General features: G+C 30.3%; 1 protein-coding gene across 1 annotated transcript in view; it reads right to left on the bottom strand.

The window, feature by feature from the left end:
- LOC142317296 (uncharacterized) overlaps window positions 1-23,494 on the bottom strand; it is a 40,832-nt gene extending 17,338 nt beyond the window's left edge. The window contains exons 1-3 of the mRNA XM_075353727.1: window positions 23,392-23,494; window positions 15,109-15,250; window positions 3,497-3,634 (exon numbers count right to left, since the gene is read on the bottom strand). Coding sequence (XP_075209842.1) covers window positions 3,497-3,634; window positions 15,109-15,216 — 246 coding nt within the window. The 5' untranslated portion in view covers window positions 15,217-15,250; window positions 23,392-23,494. The remainder of the gene's footprint in view (window positions 1-3,496; window positions 3,635-15,108; window positions 15,251-23,391) is intronic.
- Between the last annotated feature and the right edge of the window lie 4,176 nt (window positions 23,495-27,670).

Genomic DNA, 27,670 nt, shown 5'->3' with positions numbered 1-27,670 from the left:
TTTAACAATCTCCTATAGCACCACATTTCAAAAGCTTCTAATCTTTTCTTCTCAGATACTCCGATCGTCCAAGTTTCACTTCCATATAAAGCGACACTCCAAACATATACTTTCAAAAATCTTTTCCTGGCATTTAAATTAATTTTTGATGTAAACAAATTATATTTCTTACTGAAGGCTCGTCTCGGTTGGTGCTATTCGGCATTTTATATCGCTCCTGCTTTGTCCATCTTTAGTAATTCTACTTCCCAAATAACAAAATTCTTCTACCTCCATAATCTTTTCTCCTCCTATTTTCACATTCAGTGGTCCATCTTTGTTATTTCTACTACATTTCATTACTTTTGTTTTCTTCTTGTTTATTTTCATGCGATAGTTCTTGCGTAGGACTTCATCTATGCCATTCATTGTTTCTTCTAAATCCTTTTTATTCTCGGCTAGAATTACTATATCATCAGCAAATCGTAGCATCTTTATCTTTTCACCTTGAACTGTTACTCCGAATCTAAATTGTTCTTTAACATCATTAACTGCTAGTTCCATGTAAAGATTAAAAAGTAACGGAGATAGGGAACATCCTTGTCGGACTCCCTTTCTTATTAAGGTTTCTTTCTTATGTTCTTCAATTATTACTGTTGCTGTTTGGTTCCTGTACATGTTAGCAATTGTTCTTCTATCTCTGTATTTGAACCCTAGTTTTTTTAAAATGCTGAACATTTTATTCCAGTCTACGTTATCGAATGCCTTTTCTAGGTCTATAAACGCCAAGTATGTCGGTTTGTTTTTCTTTAATCTTCCTTCTACTATTAATCTGAGGCCTAAAATTACTTCTCTTGTCCCTATACTTTTCCTGAAACCAAATTGGTCTTCTCCTAACACTTCTTCCACTCTCCTCTCAATTCTTTTGTATAGAATTCTAGTTAAGATTTTTGATGCATGACTAGTTAAACTAATTGTTCTGTATTCTTCACATTTATCTGTCCCTGCTTTCTTTGGTATCATGACTATAACACTTTTTTTGAAGTCTGACGGAAATTCCCCTTTTTCATAAATATTACACACCAGTTTGTATAATCTATCAATCACTTCCTCACCTGCACTGCGCAGTAATTCTACAGGTATTCCGTCTATTCCAGGAGCCTTTCTGCCATTTAAATCTTTTAATGCTCTCTTAAATTCAGATCTCGGTATTGTTTCTCCCATTTCATCCTCCTCAACTTCTTCTTCTTCCTCTATAACACCATTTTCTAATTCATTTCCTCCGTATAACTCTTCAATATATTCCACCCATCTATCGACTTTACCTTTCGTATTATATATTGGTGTACCATCTTTGTTTAACACATTATTAGATTTTAATTTATGTACCCCAAAATGTTCCTTAACTTTCCTGTATGCTCCGTCTATTTTACCAATGTTCATTTCTCTTTCCACTTCTCAACACTTTTCTTTAATTCACTCTTCTTTCGCCAGTTACTTTCTTCATCACTAGCATTCTTATATTTTCTACGTTCATCCATCAGCTGCAATATATCGTCTGAAACCCAATGTTTTCTACCAGTTCTCTTTATTCCGCCTAAGTTTGCTTCTGCTGATTTAAGAATTTCCTTTTTAACATTCTCCCATTCTTCTTCTACATTTTCTACCTTATCTTTTTTACTCAGACCTCTTGCGATGTCCTCCTCAAAAATCTTCTTTACCTCCTCTTCCTCAAGCTTCTCTAAATTCCACCGATTCATCTGACACCTTTTCTTCAGGTTTTTAAACCCCAATCTACGTTTCATTATCACCAAATTATGGTCGCTATCAATGTCTGCTCCAGGGTAAGTTTTGCAGTCAACGAGTTGATTTCTAAATCTTTGCTTAACCATGATATAATATATCTGATACCTTGCAGTATCGCCTGGCTTTTTCCAAGTGTATATTCTTCTATTATGATTTTTAAATTGGGAGTTGGCAATTACTAAATTATACTTCGTGCAAAACTCTATAAGTCGGTCGCCTCTTTCATTCCTTTTGCCCAGCCCGTATTCACCCACTATATTTCCTTCCTTGCATTTTCCAATGCTTACATTCCAATCTCCAACTATTATTAAATTTTCATCTCCTTTTACGTGTTTAATTGCTTCATCAATCTCTTCGTATACGCACTCCACCTCATCATCATCATGGGCGCTTGTAGGCATATAGACGTTAACAATCGTTGTCAGTTTAGGTTTTGATTTTACCCTTAAACTGATATAGTTTTGTTTTGAACATAAACTAATATAAAATAATAATTGCAAACTATGAAAATGAAATCTTTGGCTAAAATTTTGAGATAACTATTGTAAAACAATTACATTAAGTAGCTTAGGCAGCATAAGACAAAATATATTTTTTAAATTTTTTCTTAAACCCACAGTGTGAAATGCATTATGTGAAAGATGACTGAATTTGAGTACAGAATACAATGAAATTGAAGCAGTAAAAGCACCGCTGAAACACAAGAATACTCTCAGTTGGGTGAATGTTTGGTCAAATGAGGCAAATGAAACATATTCTATTACTATTATAAGCAAATGGACAGCCAATAGACAGTAATAAATTCCATTTTTCTGGATGACCAGACAACAATTCTTTTTTTTGTAAATGTAGTGGTCACTACAGCAAGTAATCACTTGTATAAACAGGGATATGCTGAATACGCTTTTATGAATGATGAGATGAAATATGATGGTTAAAAGAAAAAATGTTATTGTCATCAGCAGTAAAAAATTTGGTCATAAGAAATCGTGTTGTTTGATTTACTTTCATTTCATAGCAAATAGTTTGTTCCTAGTATGAAGGTTAGTGATTTTTTTTATATCTCTCAGCAATAAAGCAGGAAAACATTAAAATTTAAATGAAAATACTAAATATTAATGTTAAAATAATATTAAATATGTTTAAAACAAAAAAAAAACTAAAATTGCTATGAAATTTAATTCCCACTTACTTCTTACTGTAATAATATTCAACAAAATAAAGTAGCAAAAAACATTTATTATAAGTAAAATCATAAGCTAGTTTCAATTTAAATGGATATATCAAGAAACATATTAGAAATGTAAAATGAACAAAACATGTATACAAACTTTAAAAAATATCACAAAAAACTGACAACTTTTACAAAAAAAATTAATAAAAACACCAAGAAAAAGGAAAGGATAAATAGTTGAAGAAGAGAAGCAGAGAGGTAAACAAATGGTAAAAACAGAAAAGGTAAGTGAAGCGCGTAAAATATTTCATTTATAATTTTGAAGCCAAGCAAAAATTTGAAATCTCAAATTAAAATATCAGAATTTTTAAACACTTTTAAGAGCTTACTGAAATATTTTTTTTTTATCGAACATTATAGAATTTTTTTTCATAGTACAATTTTGAGTTTTAAAAATTGAAAAATTAGTATTAATGCACAAAATAAATAATAAAGAGAAAAATATGTTATGTATATGTAGCATTTAAATTGTCTTACCACTTCGGTGGGCATTACATTAATCTGTTGACCTTTAACTATGGGGACTTCAAGATTAGCAGGATTCAATGGAATGTTATCATTCTCTATGTGAAATGGCTTTATTTCAGGCAGTGTTAAATGTGATTTGTCAGTTACCTGTAGCACAAAAAAAAATAAATCAAATATAATTATAAAAAAGTATGGGTTAAATTAATTAATTATCTAAGTTTATTTAATTTTTTGTAAATAGTTACTTTTAATAAAGCAAAACTATAAAAAAAAAAAAAAATTACATTTATTTTCATACTTTGTTCACATTTTCCCTTCCTTGTATGAAGTAAAGGAAATAATGTGATCGCGAAATGTTTTGGTTTTCATATTTCAACGGAAATATTCATGTTGACCATCCCTGAATCCATTTGACTAGTTTCAGTGGGACGTCTGTAAGTACGTACATGTATGTATCTCGCATAACTTAAAAACGATTAGCTGTAGGATGTTGAAATTTTGGATTTAGGGCTAGTTTATTTAATTGTGCACCTTCCCTTTTGATTGCAATCAACTGAAGTAAAAGTGTCAAAAAAAGCCCAAAATCCCCAAAAATTTGGATTTTGAACCTTTTCTTAAATGCAATAAGCCCTCATTGAAAGCTTTTCAACGATATATCATAAGTGGTGCTTATTTTCATTGGTTCTAGAGTTATAGCAAAATAAGATTTTAATTAATGAAATATTTGGACTAGGGAAGGCACATCGATTCGAATGAGACTTCATTTTCTTCTTTTTTTTTTAATTTCTTTTTCAACTTTTTTTAAATTTAAATATATTGATTTATTAATACCCGCGATTGTAAAAAAAATTACAATAATTATTCAATAATAATAAAAAAAATTTATGAAAAAATCATAAGTTATTAGTGAAATAAAATTTTATGTACTTTTAAAAATGCATACATGTAATTTAATAGGTTTTATTACATATGTGTATATGTACTAGATTTAGTGAAACATCTGATTATTTTATATTAATTGAAAATTATAATTTAGAATCATATTATTTTTGTTTTTTCTAGTTTAATTTTATTTAATTATTCTGGAATTTCTGTTAATTTTTATCTACATTAAAGTTAACTACAGAATGACTGAAAAATAGACCCTCACAAGAACAACATAAACACGAGACATACATGCTTGATCTTTAATAGATTGCAAAACATTATCTTTTAGTTTATTACTTCTCTGATATTGTCAGACAATATTCTCCACAAGTCAGAATTGATCATCATTTCATGTATCTGTTTTTTGTTGCCAATCATTTAATCACTCTTTGGTTTGATATAATTCTCCTAATTTTAATTTGTGTAAATGTTTTCTAAATTTCAAATTTTCTCTCTCTTTATTTTCATCATCCTCTCTTAATCTTTTTATCCTTTCCTTCGCCTTAACGTTTTCTTCCTCTTTATACTAATCATCTTCTCGTAATCTTTTTATTCTTTCTTTAGTTTTAATATTTTCTTCTTCTATATTTATCATCTTCTCTTAATGTTTTTATACTTTCTTTGCTTTCAAAATTTTCTTCCTTTTTATTCTTTGTTTGGTTTTAACATTTTCATCCTCTTTATAATTATCATCTTTTCTTAATTTTTTATTTTTCCTTTGGTTTTAACATTTTTTCTTCTTCATACTTATTACCTTTTCTTAATTTCTTTATACTTCCCTTGTTCTTAACATTTTTTCCTTTCATATTCATCTTGTTGTTTTTTGACATATATTTCTTCATGTTAATTTTCTTTTTCCTGTATGATTGTTTCTTTTTCATTTTTGATTATTCACCAAATAATCCAATAATAATAACTGAATATTTTACACTTTAAGGTTGATATTAACATTTGTAACCAGTATATAGTTCACTAAACAGAACAGTTTACTTATTATTAACTTTTATTTACATGACACATCAGAAATCTGAAACTTCTGTTAATCAGCAACTCATGAAGATACAAATTATACTGAACTAATAATACGAGTAACAAAGGGACTTTTACTCTATCCTTATATGTCATGTAAGAATATTGAATTAATAATTGTCTAAATATTTGATGTTAATAGAAACTAATATTTCAGCAATTGTATGACTGTCCACTTTATTAAAGAATTGGAGGATTGTATTTCACTTTCAAATGAAATAAGTTTAAATGAAATGCGGCAAAAAATGTGTATATGTAATTTAATAAGTCATGTGTCCACATCAGATTTTTTTTAATAATCTGTTTGTATGCGTTTGTAATTAACACTGTTTAACAAGAGTTAATGATGAAGAAAAATTAATCAAACATATAAGCAGATATGTTAAAATACTGTAAGAACTCTTATCAAAGATTTTATATGAGGTAGAATTTATACAAGACTTTACCCTGTCTTGACAACAAAAAAAAATCTACTCTCTAAGAATGTAAACTTGAAAAGAAAATATAGATAAAAGTAAATAAATCTTCTAATTTAAAGGGGCGAACAACCAGGTCTATTATTTAGCAAAAAACAATGGTATACTTCAACTGAAACTTTGAAAATATTTTACGCCATTTATTAGAAAACCTGAACATTTTTCTAAGATATATAACCAACAAAAAATTCAATTAGAGATTTATTATAATGGGGCACACTCAATAAATAAAAAATTAATCAGGATACGTATAAAATTTCATCATTCAACATTGTAGAAAAGCAAAATTTTCAGCTCATCTTATTACAAACTACACTAACTACAGTACATATTGATATACTTTATAAATTAGCATTACAAAATACAATTCATCAAATATATTAATATTTCCACTTATAACCATGATCTTTGCAAGAATGGAAAGATCCTTTATGAACTGAGAGGTTTTTTCCAACATTATAAAACAATCATTTTTATAATCAGTTAACAATTTTTAATTCAATTTTTTAAAGTTTAAGATTTATATTAAAGAGTATAGTTTTAATGAAATATGATAATGAATGGAAGTTATTCTTTATAATTTTTTTTAATAACTTCAAAATGTGCTGTCTGGCAACAGTGCACTAAAAGAAAAAAATAGCATCTATAAAAAAACCATATGTGTATATATATATATATATATATATATATATACACAATATACATTCAAAAATTTATCAGATTATGATTTTCAAAATATAATGTTGATTTTGAATATAACAACCAAAACATATCAAAAGTGATTTGTTGTTTTTAAATATAAATTTATGAAATTGTGGTTCAGTGTTTATACAGATAACAATGTGTTTAAGATATAAAACAATTTTATTTATCCTTATCAATATATAAAAAAATCAAACATTTGTATGCTAAACTGCAAGCGCATACAAAGATGTTGGTATGAATATTCTCACGATGTGACTAATTCACTCATGAGAACCACCAATCACCATTAACAATTAACAGTGTCTGATGAGTTTACCTATTAAATAATTAACATCTCTGGTCTAATTATGATGCAATAAAACTTATATAGAGATTGGATGTCATATTAAAGCATGATATTATACGATAAAATAATATTGCAAACAATTTTAACGTTTTTTTACAAACTTACGTTATACTTTTTAGTCATAGATTAATTATTATTTTACATTGCGTGAGTTTAATAAGTAGGTTAATTTTAATTTAAAACCCCGCATAGCCGTTTTGCAGACTTTGCAATTTTTTTTACACCTGCATCCTTAATTTACTCCTCGACAGGGGGATGTTTACAAAAGTAATGTGGAATATTGTATTGTCACACGATCTTAGTAGCTGTGGATAATTTCATCAGTCGCCAAAGTCAGGAAGTATGTTAAATTAAGGATGCCAGATTTGAGGACAAACATGAAAAATAAATTTAAAAAACACTATGAATTAAAATAAAGCAGGGAAAAATAAAAAGAATTTTGGTAATTTGAGAAGTCACAAAAACGACATTGACCTTGAAGCCGAATGGCACTTCTTTGGATCATCCCTTGGGAAAAGTGGGATCATCCCTTGTGATGGTGTGGGATTAACAACAAAACGAGAGATGGCAAAGGTAAGCTTGCAAAGGCGATTAAACAGTCAGATAATAAACAATGAAATGTATTATTTTGTAATCACAAGCTTAAAAACCTCAAGTATTTTTTGATTAAATCAGATGGGGTAGCTAAGATTTCAGAAACTCTAAAAAAAACTGTTTTGACTACTGTGAAAGAGTTGTTGGTAATAGAAGCTACCACAAGTATGTTCTGGTCTCAGACTCCAAGGACTATGAAGACCTATGAATACTATGTGTCAAGTATTGTACCACTTTCACTTAAGGTAAAAGAAGACTGTATTGCTTGTGTGTATAACTATCAATGGTGGATAGAAAAGGTAGATATTAGCCTCGAAAATTACTATGTGCAAGTTCATTTTTTCCACTCAGCTGGACTAAGTATGTAATTTCAAAAGTCTCAACTACACAAAGTGTGGGTATCAATCTGCAAAGTTCTGAGAAAGTTGACTTCACTTGAACTAACTGCAGTGTCAGGTTGTTCTTACACAATTTCAAGAGAACTTTCAGAAGAGATATCACAGATGTTGGTTAACCACACTCACAGATGTTGGTTAACCACACTAAATAATAAACTTTCATTGTTACAAAACAGGCTATTTCATTGAAGAATAATTAAAATTTTGCTATAATTTATTTTTTATTCGATAGTGATTACAAAAAAAAACCAACATAAAAATAAAATCTTGAAAAAAGATGTAGGCTACTCATTGAAATTTCAGTTTGGGTAATTTCAATCAAATTTCAAGTATTTTTGAATCAAAAATGTATTAGGTTACTAGAATTGGTTAAGTTATTAAATTACGACCTATCATTAATAATTAAAAAAAAAAAACTATACTGTAAGCATCAACTTCCACAACATAGAAGCTAAATATAAAAAACGTAAAGTGCAAAGAAAAGACACTCCCTTGGAGCACTTATTTAACGAATCAAAATGGTATCACTTTTAACAGGTTTTTCATGATTTTTGAGAGGTTATAACTTTTTTTATTAGTACAATACACAAGAAACTTTTTTATTTGCCATAAACATCTACAAAAACACTGCCAGTTGTCCAAATTTAGAGATTTTTATCAACAGCTCCCATCAGAATTATTTGAAGCCAAAATTTGATTTTTTTTAAAAACTAGTTCTCAAAAATTCATAAAAATGTAGGGGTAAGTACATCACCATTAATATAATTTACGGTAAAACTACTAACATTTTTTTTTTGTCTTCAGTCATTTGACTGGTTGATGCAGCTCTCCAAGATTCCCTATCTAGTGCTAGTCGTTTCATTTCAGTATACCCTCTACATCCTACATCCCTAACAATTTGTTTTACATATTCCAAATGTGGCCTGCCTACACAATTTTTCCCTTCTATCTGTCCTTCCAATATTAAAGCGACTATTCCAGGATGCCTTAGTATGTGGCCTATAAGGATATCTCTTCTTTTAACTATATTTTTCCAAATGCTTCTTTCATCATCTATTTGCCGCAATACCTCTTCATTTGTCACTTTATCCACCCATCTGATTTTTAGCATTCTCCTATAGCACCGCATTTCAAAAGCTTCTAATCTTTTCTTCTCAGATACTCTGATTGTCCAAGTTTCACTTCCATATAAAGCGACACTCCAAACATACACTTTCAAAAATCTTTTCCTGACATTTAAATTAATTTTTGATGTAAACAAATTATATTTCTTACTGAAGGCTCGTTTAGCTTGTGCTATTCGGCATTTTATATCGCTCCTGCTTCGTCCATCTTTAGTAATTCTACCTCCCAAATAACAAAATTCTTCTATCTCCGTAATCTTTTCTCCTCCTATTTTCACATTCAGTGGTCAGTGATAGTTCTTGCGTAGGACTTCATCTATGCCATTCATTGTTTCTTCTAAATCCTTTTTATTCTCGGCTAGAATTACTATATCATCAGCAAATCGTAGCATCTTTATCTTTTCACCTTGAACTGTTACTTCGAATCTAAATTGTTCTTTAACATCATTAACTGCTAGTTCCATGTAAAGATTAAAAAGTAACGGAGATAGGGAACATCCTTGTCGGACTCCCTTTCTTATTACGGCTTCTTTCTTATGTTCTTCAATTATTACTGTTGCTGTTTGGTTCCTGTACATGTTAGCAATTGTTCTTCTATCTCTGTATTTGAACCCTAGTTTTTTTAAAATGCTGAACATTTTATTCCAGTCTACGTTATCGAATGCCTTTTCTAGGTCTATAAACGCCAAGTATGTTGGTTTGTTTTTCTTTAATCTTCCTTCTACTATTAATCTGAGGCCTAAAATTGCTTCCCTTGTCCCTATACTTTTCCTGAAACCAAATTGGTCTTCTCCTAACACTTCTTCCACTCTCCTCTCAATTCTTCTGTATAGAATTTTAGTTAAGATTTTTGATGCATGACTAGTAAAACTAATTGTTCTGTATTCTTCACATTTATCTGCCCCTGCTTTCTTTGGTATCATGACTATAACACTTTTTTTGAAGTTTGACGGAAATTCCCCTTTTTCATAAATATTACACACCAGTTTGTATAATCTATCAATCGCTTCCTCACCTGCACTGCGCAGTAATTCTACAGGTATTCCGTCTATTCCAGGAGCGTTTCTGCCATTTAAATCTTTTAATGCTCTCTTAAATTCAGATCTCAACTGCTATCATATACCTACATATAAAAAAATAATTCAAACTGTATATGCCATCCCTGCCTCTTGAAAAAAAATTACCAAAATTGAAATTTCACAGTTTTTCATGTTCAACTTTATTGGTAATTTTCTCATAGAAAGAAGAGAGACAGGTAAATAAACCACTGCACCAATCTTTTACCTTGAGAAAATATGATTAAATTGCTTTTTGTTTCATCCTTCCAGGACCAATAGTTTTTTAGTTATGATTTTTTCCATAAAACCCTATAATAACAAAAATAGGTGTGCACCATAACAAATATGGCTGCAACAGGTAAACTACTTAAATAAAAAATTTTTAAAAAAATTTAAGATCATGAGACATGTAGGAAACAGGTGAATAAGTTTCAATTTTTTTTTGAATTGGTCAAGCAACCTTTTGAGACACTTAAATGGATTGACCCGATACTAAACTGTATATAAGTAATTTTTTGAGTTGTTTTCACCTAGTCATTTATCTGGGAGCCAGCATTTTATTATTTATATTCAGAGATTAAATGTTGCTCATTCTTGCAGACTATCAGAAGTATATTGGACTTCTTTTCTGCCTCTAGATGCTGAAATGGCTTGGATGTCTTTTTTCAGTTTTTTCTTCCTTGTACGAAGTAAAGTAATACGATGGTAAAAAATTTCAGTTTTCAGATTCCAACAGAAATAACCATTTTGACCATCCCTGAGTCCATTCCTACTAGTTACAGAAACATCTGTATGTACATACATATGTATCTTGCATAACTCAAAAACGATTAGCAGGAGAATGTTGAAATTTTGGATTTAGGACTGTTGTAACATGTAGTTATGAATCTCCCCTTTTGATTGTAATCAACTGGACTAAGTGTCCAAAAAAAAACAAAATGCAAAAACATTTGGATTTTGGACTTTTTTTTAATTTCAAAATTCAGTCCTCATTGAGATCTTTTCGGTGATATATCATAAGTGGTACTTATAAGTATAAAATTTCTGATTCTAGGAGAAGCGTCATCAATGACGTCATTCCTTCCCCCTCTGACGTCACAAAAAAATTTTTAAAATGTACACGCCCATCGATGTTTAAAAAAAAGCCTCTTGTGTAGAACACGTGCTTGCTGACCTTGCTTTAACCTTGTTTACAAAATAGAAAGTTAACTGGTGATAATTCATTTGCTTCATACTTGTTTACTACTTTATTTGAAAATTATCTCAATACCAAGGCCAACGGTTTTATATAAAAGCCCGCCAAATTTTCACTCGTTCATATTGCGTTCTTACTGTGCACGTGTTACTCCGCTATTTCCTACTAGCAATCTTTAATTTTCATCATCTTTATTATTATAGGTAAATGAAACAACATTCTCAACAATTAAATATTAAATAATTATAAATATATGTCTTAGTGTAATTCCACCAATTATATACGAAATTATAACATTTCCAAATAAAATATATTAAATGTAAGATATAGAAGGATTACGCACTTTAAAATAATACTTTTCTGTCTTTTAATTTCAGCAATAAATAATAATTATATGCACTTGTAAAATATATTAAATAATTACGCGGTTTAAAATAATTTTATTTAAGCTAGTTTAGCATAATTTAAATAATCGCTAACTTCATAGCAAAAACGGCGTGGTGTTTTGGGTTTAATCTATAGTTCAAACACCTTATTACAAAGCTAAGTACATTTTCATTAAGAAATAGTTTTAATGTAAATTTAAATATATAGTTTATTATTTTACAGATGTCACAAGGCATATTCATTCCTGATGAACAATTAAGGCATGCTGTTGAGGCCGTCCTCAATGCTGACTCCTCCAACGATTTGGAATCTACTCGATTTTCAAAATTAACAACTACCAGCACCAACTATCTATAAGCCTCGCTCTGCATCCTCTCATAAAAGACTAGTTTTCGAATCTGATAATTACTAGATTATCCCCGGCGACTGCTTTTGGTTTAATTAGGGCACTAATAGTAATTTAGAATCCAGTAGCAATAATGATCCCCACTGGGTTGAAGATGGGTGGAATCAGTGGTTAAATACTACGGCGGAATTAGCAGAACAAGAATTAGTAAATGCATCATCTAAGGTAGAAGAAACAATACCGCTCTTGGAAAATGAAGCTCATCCCTTCATAACATAGCAACATTAAAATGCAATTTAGTGCTGAGAGCAACGTTAATTTTATGATTAACCCGGGACATAAATATATATAAATTTGTAAGATAATTCTATTATATAAATTTACTTTTCATATCATCATTTAAATAAACTTATTAATACTGCATAAACTCAAGGGTTGTTATTTCTTATTCGATTAAATAAGATTAAAAAAAAAATGTTCTTTTGTTACAATGACACATGTTATATATCACATTTATATTAGATGTTGGGGGGGGGGGGCGTTAAGAGAGATTTTGTTTTTCTTTTTGCTTAACAGATATTAATTGATTGTTGCAAACTTTGTGATCATCATTAATATTTAATTCCTGGGTGTAAATTTACTACTTTATTTGTAATAATACAAAGTTAGAGTATATAGTGTGTGTGTGTGTGTGTGTGTGTGTGTGTGCGTGTGTTTATGTGTGTTGTATGACGCTACTATCGATCGTGAAAATATTTTAACACACACACACACCTAGATATTTTATTTTTTATAAAAAATGTCTTAATGCTGAGTGAATGTTTACGAGATATATTAGTGGAAGTGGTGTAGGTGTGTATAGGTAGGTAGGAAGGTAAGTGTGTGTTGGTAGGTGGTGTGTGTGTGTCTGTATGTATGTATGTATATGTGTTTGTCTATGTATGCGTGTGTGTGTATGTATGTACCTATGTGTATGTATGTATATGTGTATGTGTGTATGTATGTGTTTGTGTATATATATATATATATGTGTGTGTGTGTGTGTTAATGTACAAACTGATATGACGTTAAGATTCACAGCTTATATAGAACATTTTTCACTCTTTACGTCAGGGAGTCACGCAGCCGATTGGTTTAAGGCGTCAGTCAGTCGCGTCCCGTCATGACCGGGTTCGAGTCCTAGCCAACCATGTTATTTTCACTTCGAATATTATTTATTTATTTAAATAAATAATTAAACCGACCGGTACACAATAGCTGATCAACAGCGGTACCAACCTTTGAATTAATTATTATAAATAATATTCAAAGCGAATATTTTACATCAAAAATTAATTTAAATGTCAGGAAAAGATTTTTGAAAGTGTATGTTTGGAGTGTCGCTTTATATGGAAGTGAAACTTGGACGATCGGAGTATCTGAGAAGAAAAGATTAGAAGCTTTTGAAATGCGGTGCAATAGGAGAATGTTAAAAATCAGATGGGTGGATAAAGTGACAAATGAAGAGGTATTGAGGCAAATAGATGAAGAAAGAAGCATTTGGAAAAATATAGTTAAAAGAAGAAACAGACTTATAGGCCACATACTAAGGCATCCTGGAATAGTCGCTTTAATATTGGAAGGACAGGTAGAAGGGAAAAATTGTGTAGGCAGGCCACGTTTGGAATATGTAAAACAAATTGTTAGGGATGTAGGATGTAGAGGGTATACTGAAATGAAATGACTAGCACTAGATAGGGAATCTTGGAGAGCTGCATCAAATCAGTCAAACGACTGAAGACAAAAAAAAAATATCTAATTTCTGTTTTACGACATTTTTTGTTATTCCTTTCGCTTTTTTCGTGGTCTCCTTTGTTGTAAAAGTATATAATATTGCCCTCAATCCAAAATTCTTTAATAGGAATACCATTACATTCGTCCTTAAATTTGCCTAAAACCTTTTTATTTAACTTAGCAATCGAGCCTAGCAACTTTGTCATCATCTGTAATGACAGATCAGTGAGATTACTCAGTTGTGTTCAGTCACATGTACAACAAATGCAAACTGGATCAACCATTATTTGCATTTGTTGAAGTAGATATCTGCAGTCTTCCATGTCTGGTAGAAGCAGCTGCGAATTTATGTAACATCAGAATATTTATTGCTTGTTTATGTTTCATATTTGGGAAGAACAGCTTAATCAAGGCGCCATTTAGAATAGCTCTCCTTTGCCAATGAAGTCTACTGGTGTCTGCCTTGCAGCTTAGATAATATTATACATCTGGAATTTTTCTGCTCTTCAATCCTTTTCTGAAGTATATTAACTACGTTTCACGTACAAAATTTAATTTTTTATTTTCTCAATAAATGAATTTAGTTCAACTACTTCTATAAAAAGTCAATTGTAATTTTATTGTTTGTAGATATTTTAATTTTCCTTCTACCAATATCAATTTTATTCATACTCTTATACTTTTTATAGTTTCATAAATAACAAATTAATCTATCATTTTTTTTTTTTATATAACTTTCATTACAATTGGTAAGCAATTTTTTAATTGACTGATACTGGAATCAGAAGCTACCTCATCTGGACTTTTGCTACTTGTGTTTTTCTTTTTAACTTTTACAAATATTATATATAAAATTCCTGTACTTTTAATAATTCTCTCTCTCTCTCTCTTTCTCTTTCTCTCTGCAAGGGCAACATTGCTGCTACTGAGGCCTATTATTAACTCTGTATGCTATGTGGATGCAGCGCCATTACCAAATATGAAAAGACAACTTGCAAAGCCTTTTTAACAGCTTTGTATCTTTATCTCCATAAGCTGGAAAAGTGCTAGTTAATCCAGCCATTAACTTAATAATGGTTCAAATACAGCTCTATATAACCCCGGACATGTATTGCAGGCAAATGTACAGCTTTAGTTAAAAAATGATGATATTAAATAAAGTTTATTAGATTATAATCTTTCATCACTCGCACACAAAAAGGTCATGTTATCAAGAAATGTAGCTCAACGAAAATTATGACCTAAAAAATTAAAAGTACTTACATTAACACCTGTCAAACAATCTTCTGCCTGGTTAATGGGTAAAAACAAACATTCTATTTCCTTGATTTCTTCCTGTTTGATTTCTACTTTTACATCAGCACGCAACATTTACACCAGAACAATGAATAGCTGTATCCATCATCTAATAAAAACCAAAATATAGCATTAGATTAACAAATGTCAATAATCACATAAAAATAATTAATTTCTTTGCACATTTAAAACATCTATAATTTTCTTTAAAATAAATAAATCTTTTTTAAATAAATTGGGGTATTCCATTTTAATTCAACAAAGTTACAAAAATTTTATTGCATTACTATTTTTTGGATTTTGATGATATTTGGTATATAACTATCCACCTTGTAGTGTCCATATTTTTATATTTTCAAAAAAAGTTTTTCTTGAGTAATAGACCATTTTCTAATTTTCCAAGAGGTAAAAACAGCAAATTTTCATCACTTTTTCCATGAACTGACGCATTCTTATTTTACAAAATACAGAGGTCAAAAAGTGCTTTTGGAATGAGTAAAGATGGAAGTTTATTTAGTGTACTCAAAATTCATTTTGTTACATAACCAAATCTTGTAATGTTCACTGAAGTTACGTTTACAAATTGTTGTTTTTCAAATTTTCGGGTCCAAAATAAATAATGAAGGGCTGAAAGTAACAGGCCTGTTTTTTACCATTTAACTCTTGTAGTACTTATAAAAAAAAATGGCTGCCAAATTGTAAGATTTTGAAAATATCTCATTTTTGGGGCCCCGAAAACCACATGTGGGGCAGGCAGAAAAAATCTGAAATGTTTACACCAGTTAGTACCTTTTATGTATTTTAAAACCAAATAAAATTTATTTTGTTACTCAAAGGGGTTGACGAATAATGAAGCCAACAAAACTGCTAAAAAAATGTTTCTTCTAACCGTAAACAATGTATACAAAAATTCAGATTATAAAAAATTGCAACTTAACTCATTAGAATGAATAAATTGATAATTAATAAATAGTCGATTACAAAATGATAAACAATTCAAATACATTAACAAGTTGTTCAATTCACTGTTACCATATTTTACTCCTGCTAATGGAAGTTATGAATAAATCGTACACTTTTTGATTAAAAACTTAACTAGCATAACTTAGTGCTCCTGCAATTCTTTTATTGAGTAGAACTTTTAAGTCCTCATTCATTTTTGGTGTAATGTTGTGTCCTCTTCCAGTAGTTGATAGAAAAAGCGTGAGAATCTTTAAAATATTTTCCAGTTGAACCCGTGTTTGATCATCCCTCAATGAATTCTTAAATGAAGTACCAGGACTCTGCAGTTGGAAAAAGTGATATTCCTCTTCATTTTCATGTAGTTTGACTTCAATGACTTTGAATAACCGCCACCTGCCATCGTATACGCAGGAGAAGACATAATTTTTACATTTTGGCTTTGGTAAACTTAAAAAGCAATCAGAAACATTGATGTCCTTGTGTACTGATACTAATGTAAATATTTCTGATTCAGAGGTTTCCCGGACTTTCATAACACATTTCTTTTCTTTCTTTTTCCTGTTTAGCCTCCTGTAACTACCGTTTAGATAATTCTTCAGAGGATGATATGTATGAGTGTAGATGAAGTGTATGTAGTCTTGTACATTCTCAGTTCGACCATTCCTAAAATGTGTGGTTAATTGAAACCCAACCACCAAAGAACACCGGTATCCACGATCTAGAATTCAAATCCATGTAAAAATAACTGGCTTTACTAGGACTTGAACGCTGTAACTCTCGACTTCCAAATCAGCTGATTTGGGAAGACACGTTAAACCACTAGACCAACCCGGTGGGTTTCATAACACATTTCTGACTTGTTAGAACATAACTGTGAAAGGTTCTTGTTTCTGGTACTGTTGTGATTTCCTGACAACGAGAACTGAGGTATTCTTCAGTCTCTTGAACATTTTTATTAGAGCAAAAAATAAATGTTATATTTTTAATATTGTCTATGCAATAATTGTACATTTCAGAAGGTGTAACAATTTGATTGTTGACTGTCCTTTGAAGGCTTGCTTTAGTCATTTCTTTTTAAAATTCCACCAATACCATCACATGGTCCTTTTCCATGGTATGAGGCAAAAAAAAGCCATCCAGCTGTGATTTCAAAATCTTCTGGATGGTAGCACAAATTTATGAATTTTTTTTTATATTGGGCTGAGGAGCCATCAGAAAAACAAAAAAATTGTTTAACTTGTAGCAACAGTGTTTTTACTTTATTTATGACTTGCTTTTGGAAGAAGAAGAACAATGTAATATCATGCTTCAAGTACTCACTAATCACATAGTCGCTTTGGCTTTGTAATTTTCCTTATTTTTTAAAATATGAGAAATGGATGTACTGCGGCATACATTTTTGACCAGTGATATGACTGGACTTCATCCTGTATCACAAAAGGAAAATTTTGAGAGAAGTCTTCCATGACAATATATTCACCCTCTTTTTCCTTTTTAATGTTGAGGAAATTAGCTTGTTTCTTTGCAACCTTTTTAGATTATTTAAATTTTCAGTAAATTTATATAAGTGCTCTTGAAATGAAGAATTTGAGTAGTTAGTTAACAACAGTCAACAGAAACCCACTGTTTGAAGATAATTTCAGAATCAAAATCAACCCAGCTCTCTTGCAGTAATCTGAGCACTTCGTTAATGCCTGGACATTTCTCACAACGTGACAGCATGCATGTTTCATTTTCTATATTATGGTTGAAAGGAGAATTTTATAATCAAATTTTATTTTTAGAGCAGGTAAAATGAGTTTTACATTTTGGAGTTATTTTTGTAACTTAATTTTTTTAAACTGGTTCCTTTGCACTGCTCTATAATTTTTTAACCTTAACGAGGGAAAATGTCAAGTGCTGAACAAGCTTAATTCACTAACTCAACTATAACACATTGAGGTATATCTTGGCATTCGATTCGCTTTCTGTAACACCTTGTGGTTTTTGTATTTTATTAAGCATTTAAGCATTTTGTACAGTACTCTGCCTGGAACTAATTTTAAATTTGGACTGCTTGTTGAAAGTGTCAAAGATAATTTTTGAAGAGATTTCATAACTGGTTTAGTATGACAGCTAAATGAGTCAGAGTAACTTTTTCCATTAATATGAAAATATTTATCTAAATATTCAGTTTTAGGAAAAGTAAAAATATTTTTTTATTTCAATACATCCACTTCTTAAAGATATCAATGTTATTTGCTGTTCAGACAAACTCTAAAATATCAAGCATTACTGAAGAGCTATTGTAACTCAATTTGTAACATACTGTTTCAATATGAATATCAATTGAACACTTCATAATTCGTTTTTAGAAAATGCAAGGGTTCTTACAATAACAATACAGTTAGTATAAATTATAAAACTACCAACTGTACCTTACTTTGTCTTACCCCAGTTTTTCTACAGCTAAAATAAAAATTTCTCTAACAAATTTAAAAATGAAGATATCACAATAGAAATTTGCAGCTAATAAAATTACTTTATAAACAAGTTACATTACCTAACCGCAGTATTAACACTAGCAACAATACAACATATCACATTGAAATCAAAACAGTAACTGAGCCTTCTACAATGTTTACATTCAGGATTACGCAACATTTATTCCAAGCATGTCTATTCATTTCCATGATTAAACACGAGTTTGTGTCTATGAGTCATACTTTAAGTAATAAATATCTAGAATATAAGCTATCTGATTATAGACATAACAAAATATTTTATATAGTAGGCCTACATTATCATCTGAAAAAATATATGTTGTGAATTTCTTGAATACATTGTACACGGTTATAAGGAACACTTTTTAACAGTTTTGATGACTTCATTATTCATCAATTCCTTTGAGTAACAAAATAAATTTTATATGGTTTTAAATTACATAAAAATTAGTTACTGCTGTAAACATTTAAGATTTTTCTACCTGTGGTAGAAAATGTGGTTTTTGGGTCCCAAAAATGAGACATTTTCAAAATCTTATGATTTGGCAGCCATTTTTTTAAATAAAGGACACTTGGTAACAGTGCAATTTTTTTTATAAGTACTAATAGTATCTAAGAGTTAAAAGGTAAAAATAGGCCTATTACCCGCAGCTCTTCATTATTTATTTTGAGCCCAAAATTTAAAAAAAAAAATTGTAAATGTAACTTCAGTAAACATACAAGATTTGGTTAAGTAATAAAATGAATTCTGAGTACACTAAGATGAAGTTCCACCTTTACTCTTTCCAAAAAGCTCTTTTATGTTCCAAAAAGCCCTGTATGTTATAAAATAAGAATGGGAAAAGTGATGAAAATGGCTCTTTTTACCCATTGGCAAATTAGAAAATGATGTATTACTCGAGAAATTTTTTTTCGAAAATATAAAAAAATATTTTTTGGCTACTACAAGGGGGGGGGGGGGTTCAAATATCAAAAATAATGTTGAATAAAATTTTTTTGAAAATTTATTGAATTAAAATGGAATATCCCTATTTCATTGAAGAATAATTAAAATTTTACTAAAATTTTTTTTTATTCGATAGTGTTTACAAAAATAAAACAATATAAGAATAAAAATGAATTTCTGAAAAAAGATATAAACTACTCATAGAAATTTCTGTTTGGGTAAGTTTTACAAGAATTTTTGAATCAAATTTGTATTATGTTACTGGTATTGGTTAAGTTTTCATTAAATTACGACCCATCATTAATAATTTAAAAAAACTATTTTAAAAATACTGAAAACGTCAACTTCAACAACATACAGGCTAAATATAAAAAATGTAAGGTGCAAAGAACAAAAGAAACCTCCTTGGAGCACTTATTTAGCGAGTCAAAATGGTATCACTTTTAACAAGTTTTTAATGATTTTTGAGAGGTTATAACTTTTTTTATTAGTACAACACACAAGAAACTGTTTTACTTGCCATAAATATCTATAAAAGCATTGCAAGTTGTCCAGATTTAGAGGTTTTTATCAGTAGCCCCATCAGAGTTATTTGAAGCCAAAATTTTAATTTTTTTTTTTTAATTTTTCAAAAATTCATAAAAATGTAGAGGTAAGTACAACACCATTAAAATTATTTATGGTAAAACTACTAACATGTACCTAAATATAAAAAAATAATTTAAACTGTGTATGCCTTCCCTGCTTCTTGAAAAAATTTTACCAAAAGTGAAATTTCACAGTTTTTCATGTTCAACTTTATTGATAATTTTCTCATAGAAAGAAGAGAGAAACGTAAATAAACCACTGCACCAGTCTTTTACCTTGAGAAAATATGATTAAATTGCTTTTTGTTTCATCCTTCCAGGACCAACAGTTTTTTAGTTATGATTTTTTCTGCAAAACCTTATAATCACAAAAATAGGTGTGTGCACCATAACAAAAATGGCTGCAACAGGTAAACTGCTTAAATAAAAAATTTTAAAAAAATATTTAATGTCATGAGACGTGTAGGAAACAAGTGAATAAGTTTCAATTTTATTTGAATTGGTCAAGCAACCAGCTTATGTTTTTTTGAGACACTTCAAATGGATTGACCCAATAATAAAGTGCATATAAGGAATTTTTTGAGTTGTTTTCACCTAGTCATTTATCTGGGGGCCAGCATTATATTATTTATATTCAGAGATTAAATGTCACTCATTCTTGCAGACTATGAGAGGTAAACTGGACTTCTTTTCTGCCTCTGGATGCTAAAATGGCTTGGATACTTTTTTCAGTTTTTTACTTCCTTGTACAAAGTAAAGAAAGTATTATGATGGTAAAAAATTTTGGTTTTCAGATTTCAACAGAAATAACCATTTTGACCACCCTGGAATCCATTTTTACTAGTTTCAGCGTGACATCTGTATGTACATATGTATCTCATATAACTCAAAAACGATTAGCAGGAGAATGTTGAAATTTTGGATTTAGGACTGTTGACATCTAGTTAGTAAAAATGTAGATGTAAGTACATCACCATTAATATTATTTACGGTAAAACTACTAACATTTAACTACATACAAAAAAATTCAAGCTGTGTATAACTCTTCTTGCTTCTTGAAAAAAATTTACCAAAAGTGGAATTTCACGTTCTTCATTTTCATCTTTATTGGTAATTTTCTCATAGAAAGAAGAGAAATCGGTACATAAACCAGTGCATCAATCTTTTACCTTGAGAAAATATGATTAAATTGCTTTTTGTATCATCCTTCCAGGACCAATAGGTTTTTAGTTTAGTTTTAGTATTTTCCCTTCCCTTACAATCATAAAAATAGGTGTGCACACCTAAACAAAAATGGCCACCACAAGTAAACTGCTTAAATTAAAAACTAAAAAAACAGTTTTAAGGTCCTGAAACATGTAGGAAACAAGCGGGTAAGTTCACTTTTTTTTTTAATTGGTCAAGCAACCAGCTTGTTTTTTTGGGACACTTCAAATGAAATGACTCTTAACTACAATTGCCACAACTCAAACCAAATCTAGAATAAATACTAACTTTGTTTTAAACCATAAATTATAATCTTATATGAATTAAAATCCTCAGACAAAATAAAAGTTTGAGAGTAGACAATCAAGTAAAAGTTTTGTTTTCCTAAATAATAATTTCTGCCTTCAATAAAAAGATGTTATTTTTTATTTGATTTTTAACAAACATTTGCTCACTCGTTTCATACATGGAACAAATGACAACAATAATAAAACTTGATAAGAGTAAAAAATTCACTGAAAAAAGTTATTAATTAAATAAGAAAATGCTTACATTTTTGAAGAAGCTTCAGTCTATATGATTTTAGTATACTTTGTTAAAAAAGTTTGTTAAAAACTACAAACAGTAGTAAGAAGATTATAATATTTGTACAGAATTTAATTATAAAACTTCTTTGTTAATTTTGTAAAATATACAGAAATACTTTGGTATACTGTGTAGAAATAATCTTCTTCACTGAAGAATTGTCTAGATCTTCACCATTTCATTAATGTGATACTTTATTAAATATATTTTATGTATTGATCAAAATAAAATATTTATTCCCTGTTATCTAAGTATATTTGGATACTTAATCACTCTATTCTAAACACAATGCATTCAAAACTGTATCACAAGTAGCTTTTTACCAAACACTCAACGTAAACAATAAAATGCATCAGCTGTTGAATAAAATTCTTCTTTTCATTGAGTTGTGAAACTGATTTTATCTAAAAGCATTTACAAATACTACAACTAATAGAAAATGATATCTAAAAACTTTTAGAGATGTAATATTACGATAGAATCCATTACAAGTCATAGAAAATAGCAGCAATTCTTCATATCCTTTGTGTAAAGATTACTGAATTGGAGGTTGGATACTGAATCCAGTTTCATAGTCAAACTATGACCTTTACAGCAGTCAAAAAAAAACAAAGTCACTGATGTGGTTCACTGAAACCTTTGCTACTTTAATATAATCTCATAACTACACCTACCATGATTACTTAAACAATAACATATTGACAAACTAAAGGTTTTTCTAGGGTTATCTTGCGATTGTGGAAGAAAAGAAATTTATTCTTTTCATTGAACATGACTGCATTTTGTTAACATTTATACAATTATTGTACTGTTATTTAACGTTCGTTAATTACTAATGACTACAAATGGAATAAGATATCACAAGCGGCCTCCGACAAATACAATGAATTAACATTACACTGACCAGACCAATTTTAATCGCTTAACGTACAAGATACACAATGAAAGGGATATCAGAGAGGGCTCCTTGGCTGAGTTTTTCCTTAATAACTTCCCCTTCAAAATGTACACAACCCACTATGAATATCTATGATACGGAATGTATAGAAACTATAGAAAAATTATGACTTAAGATTCAATATCTTTCTTTCTTTCTTTTTCCTGTTTAGCCTCCGGTAACTACCGTTTAGATAATACTTCAGAGGATGAATGAGGATGATATGTATGAGTATGAATGAAGTGTAGTCTTGTACATTCTCAGTTCGGCCATACCTGAGATGTGTGGTTAATTGAAACCCAATCACCAAAGAATCCACGATCTAGTATCCACGATCTAGTATTAAAGTCCGTGTAAAAATAGCTGGCTTTACCTGGACTTGAACGCTGGAACTCTCGACTTCCAAATCAGCTGATTTGGGAAGACGCGTTCACCACTAGACCAACCCGGTGGGTCAAGATTCAATATCTAAAACAGATTATTTTATCATTTAATATTACAGATTCGATATCTACGTATCTAAAAACAGAAAACATTACTCACAATAAAATGTAATAAATATTCTATTGAAACTTAGTTTCACAAATTTGCTGTTAATTTTTAAACACTACTAAACATAACCTACTAAACATAACTTGCAATGTAAATACACAACTTCTAATTCCGATCAGTCATGCCAACACTCAATTTCAACAAATTTATCTTGTAGGATCCAAATTGAAAAAAAAAACTTTTCTAGTAAATATTTAACTGTATTCCATTTAACTTGTTCAACCTCCCTTTCAGTTTTATTCACAAAATATTTAAATTACTGTTTTTGAATAAATGATTTTCTTGTCCGAATAAATCTCAAACCGCGCTGTAGTTAAATCAAAACCCACTCCGTCTTAGTATTTTTCATGATTTAGTTAATATTTATATTGAACACTGTTCACGCATACAACACGCTGTTTGAAAACAGAAATCTGTCTCAAAATTTATTTTCAAAATTGGTTATCATTCTTTTCTTAGACAAAATATTATTTAGGAGAATAGAACACATACCGCATGTGTTCGGGATGAACTAGATGTTTTGCATGTCCACGATGACCCAGGAAAAATCGATTCAACCACACCGATATGATATATCTACATCCAATGATAAACTGTGAAAAAAATTAAACATTAGGTGTCTTTTAAATTTGATTGGTTACGTATCCACACCACCCACGCGGTGGTGGATACGTAATTCCAACCACGGCGCGTTGAATTTTTTTTTATTAACGACTGAAATCTCTCCCCAGAAGGCCTACTATAAAATACTCGTATTATTATTTTTTATTTATTTTTTATTTTGTTATGTAATATCTACAACAGCAAGTTCTTTAATTATAAACTCATCACAGTTGCCAAGGAAGTCGGGATACTTAATAAGTCCTTTCATGCCGAATGAGGTCTGATTAACGTTCTTCTAATTCGTCATAATTACATTTCATCATACGCATTTAAAGTTTTGTTGTGATCGTTTATCAGTTATTTCCCACATTACATAACCGTTTCCCCTATTCTCATAAACGGTGTGTACATGACGATAGTATCATGAAAGATGAGACAGTAAGCAGACGTGTTGGTATATTGTTTTTTGTTTCAAATGCCGTGTTGAAATTTTTCAATGGTTGGATGATGACCCATTTCTTCAGCTTCCAATCTTCAGTTCGTTTCCATCAAAGTGTACAGCGTACACGCTATCCATGTTATTTTCTACGTCTCTAATGGCATCCAACATATACTCTTGCACTAACCCTTCTCAAATGCTAGTCTTCTCATAACTGATGGTGTCGGTTCATCTCCTCCCACAACTCTTTTGTATCTTCTTTTTTAACATCATTAATATCATCTTCATCATCATGATTATCGTATCTTTGTTGGTGTTGTGTTGAAGTCTGGTTAAATCGCTTAAAGTTTAGACTATTGGTTTAAAATTCTTTTGTATCACTTGATCCGTTTCTGTTATTCCTTGGGCAATAGCGCAATGTTTTTTTTAAAGTAAGGAAGCACCGAAAAAAATCAATGGAACCTGTAAAAGGAGGTAAGTTAAGATTTTATTTACTTTTTAAAAATTTCTGTAGCTTAAAATGTTTTTCCCATCAGCTGATGAAGTCCATAACTGTAGTCCTCATTAATCAGATTCTTGTTTTTATTGTTTCGATTATGCAATTCTTACAGTTATATCTTCAGTTATTTCTTCTTTCTTAATATGATATGCACCCCTATCGTACTTTTTACATAAAATTGTCCTTCTTCTATTCTAGTCATATGCCCAAACCAAACTAAATTAAATCTTTCATTCTACGGACTGCTTCACAATCAGCATTTCAAAATAAACATAAGGCAGAGGATTGTCTTACCCAGTAAAAATTTTATTCACTGATTCAGCAAGCCTTTGTTTAACTACATGCACAATCATAAGAAAGGGCTTTTTAATAAGAGTTACAGTAATAACCCCATTATTAAGAAAGGTTGCTAATTCTCATTTCTTTTTACTTATATATGCTATTTATACACCAGATTCCTTGTTAACTGACTAGACGAGACCGAGCAGTTAAGCAAACAAGTTGATTAAATGAATTATTTTCCTATTAACAGCAATACTACTAGTAACAATCTGAAAATTCTTAAGATAATAATGGTACTATATTTTAATTATAATTACATTTTTTATACATCAAATAAACTTTTGTTTAAAATTTTAGTCCATTAATAACAATGAACTCTCTCTATGAATCATGAGACCTTGTCAATGGTGAGGGGGGCTTCAGTGCTCAGTGATACAGAGTAGCTGGACCAATGGTGCAACCATATCAGAGAGGTATCTGTTGAGAGCCAGACTAAGGAATGATTACTGAAAGAGGGCAGCAGCTCTTTAAGTAGTTGTTAAGGGCATAGGTCAGGAGGACTTAAATGGCCATGTCAACATTACTCAATCTTCTGAATACTGCACAGCTGAAAGCAATGGAAACTACAACTGTTTTTTTCCCCAAGGAAAGTAGCTCTACATTTTCATGTAACAAAGTTGAAGGTGCCTTTCTCAGCAGAATATTCCAGAGGTAAGCCAGTTCCCTGTTTGGATCTCCAAGTGAGGAATACTAAGGAAGGGTCACTAGAAAATTAAAAAATAACATTCTACGAGTTGGAGCTTGATATATTAGAAGTCTAAAAAAGGCTGGTAGGTTAGAAAGTTTAGAGGGAAATTGATAAGTTACATGTACATATAGTAGAAATTAGCAAGGTTTTGTGGGAAGAGGAAAATAACTTTTGGTTAGATTAGTTTAGAATAAATAACTCAGCATCAAATAAAGGGCAGGCAGGAATAGGTTTTGTAATGAACAAGACAATAAGGAAGAGAGTAGAGTATTTCAAAAAGCTTAGCAATAGAATCATTGTAGTAAGGATAAAATCAAAAACCTAACCCGACAACGATTGTTAACATATATGCCTACAAGTACCCATGATGATGATGATGAGTTAGAGTGTGTATAAGAAATTGAAGAAGCAATTAAAATATAAAAGGGAATGAAAATGAAATAATAGTTGCAAATTGGAATGCAAGCATTGAAAAAGGCAAGGAAGGAAATATTGCGGGTGAATATGAGCTGAACAAAAGGATAAAAGCGGGGACCGACTTATTGAGTTTTGCACGAAATATAATTTAGTAATTGCCAACACCCAGTTTAAAAATCATAATAGAAGAACATACACATGGGAAAAGCCAGGTGATGCTGAAAGGTATCAGATAGATTATATCATGGTTAAACAAAAGATTTAGAAATCAACTCGTCAACTGCAAAGCATATCCAGGAGCGACCAAATATAGCTATCATTATCATTGATAGGAACCAAATTTAGTGACAAAGAAATCTTGTAGATTGGGATTTAAAAACCTGAAGAAAAGGAGTCAGATGTATTGATGGAATTTAGAGAAGCTTGAGGAAAAGGAGGTAAAGAAGATTTTTGAGGAGGACATTGCAAGAGGTCTGAGTAAAAAATATAAGGTAGAAAATATAGAAAAAGAATGGGAGAATGTTAAAAAGGAAATTCTTAAATCAGCAGAAGCGAACTTAGGTGGAACAAAGAAAACTGATAGAAAACCTTGGACATATTGCAGCTGATGGATGGATGGAGAAACTATAAGAATGCTAGTGATGAAGAAAGTAAAAGGAGCTACGGCAATTAAGAAATACTATAAACAAGAAGTGCAAATTAGAGAAAAAAGAGTGGATTAAATAAAAAAAGAAATCAAAGAATTTCATAGAAATGGAAAGAGACATGATCACTGGTAAAACAGACGGAGGATACAGGAAAGTTAAGGAGAATTTTGTGGCAGATAAATTAATGTCTAATAATGTGTTAAATAAATATGGTACAGCGATATAATATAAAAGAAAAGGTTGATAGGTGTGAAAATATTGAAGAGTTATATGATGGAAATAAATTAGAAACTAGTGTTATAGAGGAAGAAGAGAAAGTTGAAGAGGGTGAAAAGAGAGATACAATACTGAGATCTAAATTTAATAGAGCATTAAAAGATTTAAATGGAGAAAGAATCCTGAGATAGTCAGGATACCTGCAGAATTACTGTGCAGTGCAGGTGAGAAATCAGTAGATAGATTATACAAAGGGGTGTGTAATATTTACGAAAAAAGGGAAGTTCCATCAGACTTCAAAAAGAGTGTTATTGTCACGATACTAAAGAAAGCAGGAGCAGATAAATGTGACAAATACAGAAAAATTAACCTAACTACTCTTGCATAAAAAATCTTAACAAGAGTTCTGTACAGAAGAA

Source organism: Lycorma delicatula, chromosome 1 (assembly GCF_047948215.1).
Source record: "Lycorma delicatula isolate Av1 chromosome 1, ASM4794821v1, whole genome shotgun sequence".
In the NCBI taxonomy this organism is placed as follows: Eukaryota; Metazoa; Arthropoda; class Insecta; order Hemiptera; family Fulgoridae; genus Lycorma; species Lycorma delicatula.
The sequence above is the reverse complement of the archived record's forward strand: the minus strand, read 5'-3'. Positions and strand labels throughout refer to the sequence as shown.